This window comes from Amia ocellicauda, chromosome 20 (assembly GCF_036373705.1).
Source record: "Amia ocellicauda isolate fAmiCal2 chromosome 20, fAmiCal2.hap1, whole genome shotgun sequence".
NCBI classification, from domain to species: Eukaryota; Metazoa; Chordata; class Actinopteri; order Amiiformes; family Amiidae; genus Amia; species Amia ocellicauda.
In genome coordinates, this window is record NC_089869.1 from 15,772,230 (window position 1) to 15,780,580 (window position 8,351).

Genomic DNA, 8,351 nt, shown 5'->3' on the forward strand with positions numbered 1-8,351 from the left:
AATATTCTGATCATCAGATTTTTTATTTTCTTCTCTTTTCTCTTCAATTAAACAAGAATCATGTACCTAAAACAACAGTATGCTTCTACTTTCATATGTCATGAAAGCTGATCACAGTGTATTTGTTCTGTAACTAGAAGAAGTCAGTACGTTGGACACCCTGCGAGGCTGGGTCTGTGCCTGTGCTTGAAGAAAATAAGGAATACCCACGTTCTTTTAGTCGTTTCATTTGTGTTTATGTTGCATACAATTTGTCACAATTGAGTCATTTGTTTCCACACTAAATGACTAGATTCCTCCTATCCCATGATCCCTCTGGATTCCCTTTCACCCTGTGAACCTAATCAGCAGATGCTGTGAAGCTGAAGTATTGAAATGGCAAGATTGTTCTCACCTCAGATGCTCTCCAATTTGGCTGATCAGACACCTGCTAACTAAAGGTCCCCTTTGTAAATTGAGATGAGCAAACCCCAGCGGATCTCTCCTGCCCACTCTTTGTGCCCGGAAGAGAGAACACATAGTTCCCTGTGGATCCTCAGCTAACAATGACCCGCTCACTGACACTGGGGCCTGACCCGCTTGAGAACAGCTAAAACTGCCAGATCCAAAAAGACACATTTTAGAAAGAGGTTAGGGAGTGCACCATCCCACACTGATTGTAAGGTGTGCAGATTTTAAGGATGTTGCTTCTGTAATAAAAAACAAAAAAACTAAAAAAAAACTGTCACATGTTCTTTGTGAGTGATGGCATATATTTAAATATCTGTCTACACACACACACACACACACATAGAGATGTGTGTGTTTTATAGAATACATATATGTACAGTAGCTTTCAGATTTATGAATACCTAAACGTTGATGTATTTTTTCTAAATTAGTAATTTTGTTGATTTTGATTGATTGATATTTCTAATTATGGTATGCAACTACACTTACAAATGTATTTATTAATTAAACAATCATAAAATACTGTGAGTGTATACAAATTCTGATTTGCTCATTGTGGAATTATGGGGTGGGGGGGAGTTATGCCCCACCCACTGTCCATAGTTCATCAGCAGTAAGGCCTCCTTGTTTGCCACATTATTTAGAAACATCTGTGGTTCATCCTCATAGACACATTGAATAAATATCTATAGTTCCCCAGTTATGAAGTAACATTAATCTTGCAAAGCCTCGTCCACAGGTCAAGCCAAGGTTGCTTGGCAGACTAACCTGTGTATCACAGCAGATGAGAGTTGTCTGGAATGCTTTTTCTTTGGATGGAGATGGGCATTACCAAGATAACACCGCTACGATTCATCGATCATAGAGGATTGGAAACTGGGATTTTACACTCCTTCCTCCACCCCTCCAATTTCCAATAGTCAATTGTAGGAGAGATGAACGAAACTCAAAAACAACATGGAAGTCAAAATCTGCCTCTTTTTTTAAAAAAAGAAAAAGGTTGTTTACAATTTTTACACATTAAAAAGATAAAAGTTAGTTTAAACTTTTGTGGGTATTTGGCAGCAAGTGGGAAGTTTAGGATAATTTCTGGGGATAACTAAACCCACATTTCCTGTCTTTAAGAAAAAGCTGAAGTCCAGGATAGTCACATAAATGTATTGCTGTCAGTGGCAAACAGCTTGAATTCTTGGATATTTCTATAGGGCAAGTGCTGAGATGTAAACAAATGTCAGGCGGTGCTAAAATGCTTCATAAGGAACTCTGTCTGGAATATGTGTGTTAATCAGCACAGATTGTTGATTTTTTTTGTACACTAGTATTAAACAACTGATATTCTTCACATATCATTTAACATTCAGTTACAATGATGTTATATGCGAAGTGGTAATATATATATACATTTTAATCTTACCAGGAATTACTACAGTAGTTGTAGGGTATTCATTGGACCAGATACCGTGGAGTGTAAGCTTACAGAGTTGTTACCAAACTAGAAATAGCTCTCTCCAGAATCAGTAACTTCTGGGTTGATACAACCAGACCTAATCTATCATCCTCACGGCCTATGTATTTAGACAGCCTGCAAAATGTCTGTGGTGAGGCGTATTTTATTTGTGGGTGTGATTATGTGTAAATCACATTGTGTACAATAACAGACATTTGCACGGTCAACATTCAGCGGATTTAAAAGAATAGATAATTTTTAGCTGTACGCGTCTTGCCTGCAGCTGAACTATTAAACTTGAGGTGTTTAGATAAATATAACTATAATCAATTCACATATATACACACAATAAATAGTTAATAAATAGTTACCACTAACGGGGCATATGCTGTATATTTACCAGCGCCGTCTAGCGACGTACATTTCTACACGTTAAGTTTGCATGTAGTTTCATCTGGTACACAGACTCAATATTCATAAACTTTTGACGTGTATACTATAACTTTTTTTTTTTATTTTGGGGGAAATAGTTGTATGCCTTTAAATGTCTAAAATACATTAGGTGTAGATTTTATGATAAAGTAAAATGAATGGCTCAACCTAGTAAAATGCTTGAAAAAACATCTAAAATCTAGATATTTGTAGAGTCGGTTTAAAAGGAACCCTTTTATATAAAATGTGTGCCAAGCAGTTATATTAATTTTTCTCCTCCTTTATGCCGAAATCCCTTTTTGACATGTCTAGTATTTTAGTAGGCGTCTTTATGCAGATAGGTTATCATTATTCCTGTTCTTGAAGTGACGTTGAAGACAGATGACAGCACTGTCAGGTTGTCTTTAGTTCATCACAAGATGAGAAAATACACCATGGCTTTTTTTTAAGCATTCAAAGTGGGAAGAATTCGCTTTTCAAACTGGCACAAAAAGATGATGGATTTTTGCATTTCTGAGGAAGTGTTGCTTTGAATCACTGTTTCTGTCAGTTATACTTTTTAACCCCCCCTCCAATAATAATAATAATAAAAAAAGATAAAAATAAATAAATAAAAATGATCATACATACTTCACTTGCGGGCATTATAGAACAGAAAATTATGGCATATAGATAGATAGATAGGTTTGGATAAATCCGTTCATTGCGATTACCTATTTTTTTTTTTTTTTTATGAATGGGACCTGCTATCTATCTGAAAATATTTCCAAAGACAAAAAGTACAATAACAGTAAAAATATAAACTGTAATTAAATTTAAGTGATCCGTCCGGTAACTGCATTTATTAAAGACAAGCTACATTTAATTGTGAGAGAAATAGGTAGTTGTTATAATTGTTATTAGTCTACATTTTACAAAACATTTAAATAGTCGCATTTTGTTGAAAATATGTAATATTAATGTAAATTATAAACTTGTAAAAATGTCTGTCACTTGAACATTTAAATTTTAATATATATAAAATTTATATTTTATATATAAAATAAAATGTATATTCAAATATAAATGTTCAAGTTTATATATACACACACACAACTTTCATGTGTACAAGAAAGCTTCACGTCGTTATAACAAACATGTTGGCTCGCAGCATTAACGTTTCACAAAATAGCGTTTGACTGAATATAATGTTGAGTGAAATTAAATATTATAATATATATATATATATATATATATATATATATATATATATATATATATATACACATGATGCATCAATTTGTATTATATATTGTTTTTGGGGAACAGTTTCAAAGCATATTTTAGTATATCCGTGAATTAACATTTATGATATTAAAATGTGTCCCTAAATTCGTTTGGCCTTTTCTATACATTAACATAGTTTCTTGTTCTGCCAAATATTAATAATACAACATACAAGCAGCCCAAGACTCTTCCCTGTGCAGATACCAGATGAATTAACACACCTAGACAACCTACACGTTGTGCATTAAAATCTAGCCACTTTATACGTTTTCCCAAACCTCTATGACGCTTTCTACAAAGAGTGTCAAAATAAATTGGTCAGGCTGGGATATCTGCTACCCGCCTTTGAGGTGTGTATACTTCTCGAACTGAAATCGCTATGACTTTGTGTGTGAAGGTGCTGGCTCTTCTGTTTCCCTTGCACTCGGGTTCAGGGAGAGATCTCTGTTAGAACAAGTGGACCACAAGAAGTGACCAAAAATAAAGAAAAGAAAAACATGCAATTTGCACAATAAGGGGACAAATCTAATATAAATAAATGTTTTAGCGTAACATAATTTGCAAATACATGTACATTAATGAAGAGGTAGCCTACCAAGGCGACAATAGAGCAAGTCTCAGTCGTTATTCTTGAATCATGTTTAAGATTACTTTATATATTTAGAAACCTTTATACGTGGGCTTTCTTGAACCAATATCTTGCGTGAATTTCAAACAGGGAGAATACCAATTTATTTAATATTGATCACTAATATATATGTATATATAGGCTGTGCCTATTGTGTAGAAATTAGTTTGTATCATGATATCGCTTAATATGCACTACTGAATTTGTCACCAAATCCTTTTCCAAGAGGGATGTGCTAAAGTTACACTTGCACTCGGTATTGAAAGCGGCAACTTTCCCCCCCAATACCTTTTTTAAATTATAAACAAGTCACCCTAATTATGTTAATAAGGATTAAAATGGATTGATCACATTATATTAATATTTGGTTGACACTTCCAAACAAAATGTTATTTATTTGTTCCTCTCTCAACGCAGCGGACTTGGAATTTCAGGATAATCAAACAATATTAAAATAAAATGAAACTGCGAAATGTCTTGCGATTACAATGCCAACAATTTAGGCCTAGTTATTTTACTTTGAAAATATTTAAACTATCTTAAATTGTGTGCATATACGTAGCCTATATATATATATAATGAAATCTCGCTTATAAACGGTCTATTTTTTGACAGGCAATATGTAGTAACAGGTCTATACGAAGAGTGCAGTATATTTACTTATTAAATGCCTTCTCCTCTCTTTTTCCATATTATTATCATCGTGTTGGATAAGGAAAGTATGCGGAAAACCTTTACAAAGCGACCATGACGTCCTATCCCCGGAGAGTCATGTTTCAGTACAACCAATGCTTTACAAAAAAATATCCTCTAATAGTTCAGAACAGTCGGGTGAAAAAAATATACATTTAAACCCACTAATTTCAAGTCTACAAATTAAAACGTATTAAAATAATGTATACACACGCACACACATTCCGTATGCCCCTCCTGTAATGTGTAACCTGATAAATAACAAAAGACGACGGATTTTTGGAATAGAGTTGTTTCTTATTTTTTTTCCAGAATACATACAAAAAATACCAATTCTCTTTCCATGGTATACACCTTAAAAATAATTGCAATTTAAAATTATAAGGACAAGTTGGGATTTTAGTAACAAACATGCATGTCATTTTTTTTTCTGTTCAAGGAGACATTAAATAAGAACGTACAATACAATCATAGCAATTTCAAATAAACATCGAAAAGAAAACCCCCTATGTTCATTAGTATTCTAGCATGGGTGTTTCACTTTACCTAGAGAGCTCAGTTTAAAAGTAATGCACTTTTGAGTTGTTTTTTTAATCATTATTCTTTATATTATTGTCCCGCTTGAAGCTAACATAAATAAATACAGTGTGTCCACGGATCCAGTCCTTAAGTGGACAGTTAATAGAAAAGTCATTATATTTGTATTTTTTCCTATAAATGTGAGTTAGTCTGTTTTACTGGTATCCCAGTGCTGATGCTGTGGTCAGTCTTTGTCCGTACAGTGCATAAGGGGAGTAATATGGTCCAGTGGCCGCGGGTACAGGGACTGGGGCGCCAGGAGTGGGCAAGGGGCTCTTTGAATAAGGGTGGTAGCGGCTGCTTAGTCCTAAAGCATGGTGAGGGCTCCGAAGTGCCAACGTGCTGGGGCTGCCAGGGCCTCCTGTGGGGGGCATGTGCATGTGGCATGCCATGGCTGCTGCGGCAGCACTGGCTAAAGAGGACGAGCTGGGGTAACCCGAGATTAGTTTCTCGGTCCCAGTGAAAGCTGTGTGGGTCCGCAAGTGGTTCAGAAGTTCTTCAGACGAGGAAAACCGCTTATCACAAGGTCCATTGGCCGACACCCAGTTACAGACGTGGGGCAGGGGATCATTTGGGAGCATGAAACCGTAAGGGTAGAGAGGGTGTCCAGCAAAAGACGGAGGCGAGGAGTGGACGCTATGCAGGGGATGCGTTGGGTAGACCAGCGGGTATCCGGATTTGAGCGCCGCGGCTGCAGCAGAGTCGTGCGTACAGGAGGCACTGGCCGCCCCGGCCAGGTGGCTGGCGCAGTGGTAGCTCAAGCAGTAAGGGTCTCTACACAGGCTGGCAGACATGATGGATGGCGGCGAGGCTCCGGCTAAAGGGCTCGATCCGGCCTTACTGCAGCCTAGTGAACTGGCGGCGGCCAGCTGTGCATTAACTAGACTGTTAGACTTAGTTGGATCTAAAGTCACTCCGTGTGGCAGGAACTGCGGTGGGTAGCCGGCATAGGCCCCGGCCAAGGTCCCAGGGTAGGTCATGCCAGCAGGGGGAAGTGGGAAAACAGTCTGACCGGGCTTATAGGGGGAAACGGGGGCTACAAGTCCAGATCCGAGAACGGAGGCCGAGGAAGCCGAAGATACGGATGACGAGTCTGAAGTGATAGGTTTGGATCCTGAGGTGGTCTCCTGGTGTTGGTTGACCTCCACGTTAATTCCAGCACAACTAACGCTTATCCTGCTGTGGCTGATGCTCGTGGTCCCAGAGCCCTCGTTGGAGCTGCTTTTGTTGCAGTCGGACTCTTTCTTGTCCTGACTGTCTCCCGATTTGCCCTCCGACGGCAGCGGAGACGCGGAGGAGCTGGAATTCGGGCTGCCTGTCCTTGGAGTAAATGGCTGGCAGGTGGCGCTAGGGACACGGAAACCAGATTTCTCTCCACCAGAGCTCCCGGAGGATGCGTCCTTCTTCTCGGATGGCTTGGAGTAGGGTTTGAAACTAGATTTATCTTCAACTCCGATGTCACTCAGTTTCAAAGGGCCGGATTTGGACTCTTTGTCACTAGATCCATTCGAGGTTACTGAAGAGAGCTTGGAGGAGGGCGGGGGGTCCGGTTTACCAATTTGGGAGCACGTTTGTGCCAAAAGGGCCAGTGGACTTTTCTTGGCATCTAACTGCAAACAAACAAAACAAAAAAAAAAGACAATTTGTAAAAATACAGATATGATATACATACACACGATTATTCACACAAATAGGCAAGTCTATTATCGCGTTTGCATTTTAGAAAACGCATTTCACATTAAGCCTGAACTGGACGCTAAAACGCAATGCGTATAACTAGAGCTGTACTCGACGTAAAACTGGAGACACACCATAGCTTAATTTAATCTATATACGTGATCCAAAGTCGTTAAACAATCCGCTGTTTGTACAGGGTTATATAAAATGTCATATTGCGCATTACAGCATAGTTTATCAACAGTCCAATGAAGCACAAAGTGTTCTCGGATATTGCTAAGGGGTATACTGTTCAATAGCAATTTCAAATATAAAATATACGATGTTTTTAAAATCTTGACTAGTCGAAGTGACAGATAGTCGCCTTTTAAACGGCTTTGCATGGAAACCCTTACCTCAATGGGACTAACCGGGGTCGACGGCAGAGGTTGCAAGTATTCGGGGTGCAAAATGTGTCCTGTCCGCGCCGTAAGCATTTTCAACACCTTGATCGGGAGCCGGTTTGCTTGCCTTAGAGGGTCCGAAGGAGGGACGGAGTGGAGGAAGGGCTTGTTGATGTTGGTCGCGGCGCTGTTATTCCCAGAGCCGCTGGTTTCCCAGGCTCGACTGCTATTATTACTATTTCTTAGAGCAGAGATCGAGGGCGATGTGATCATGACCCAATTCTCACGGAAAGTGTTGGGAATGCATTGATCAGATTCAAGAAAGGGGGAAAAAAATAAGACGATCGCTTCTCCTTTTCAATTATAATAATAAAAACAGTCCCCAAATGAATACAATAGGTATAATCCTTAAGCATACAGGCGTAGTGCGGAGTAGGATGCGAGGCTATCGCAAGTCTGAGGCTCTGTCTGCACCATAGGCTGCAAGTCTCTGTGTCTCCCAGCAGATCCGCACGCTAGTCCTCCCAACCCCAGATCTGGCAGCAAAACTCACTTCAAAAGCAGCTGAATTAGACTGAGATTAAAGCCTTTGCCGCCTTCCAATCAAATGGGACCCCGAGGTGATTGGAGGGTCAAGGGGATGTGACGTCACAGTTCTTCAGAAGCCCTTTTATTTGGTTAGCGTGTGGGAGGGGAGCGCCGGGGCAATATTTTGTTTCTTATGGACGTTTACACCGAAAAGATGGCCGGGGATTCATACGGATTACACGCAGACGACAACTGAAACAAACGCCAA

General features: G+C 39.2%; 1 protein-coding gene across 1 annotated transcript; it reads right to left on the minus strand.

Moving 5' to 3' along the window:
• Positions 1-5,349: 5,349 nt before the first annotated feature.
• znf503 (zinc finger protein 503) lies at positions 5,350-8,124 on the minus strand. The gene is made up of 2 exons (XM_066693271.1): positions 7,568-8,124; positions 5,350-7,105 (listed from the first exon to the last, which is right to left on the minus strand). The coding sequence occupies exons 1-2, from the start codon at positions 7,826-7,828 to the stop codon at positions 5,651-5,653; spliced, it is 1,716 nt and encodes a 571-aa protein (XP_066549368.1). The 5' UTR covers positions 7,829-8,124; the 3' UTR covers positions 5,350-5,650.
• Between the last annotated feature and the right edge of the window lie 227 nt (positions 8,125-8,351).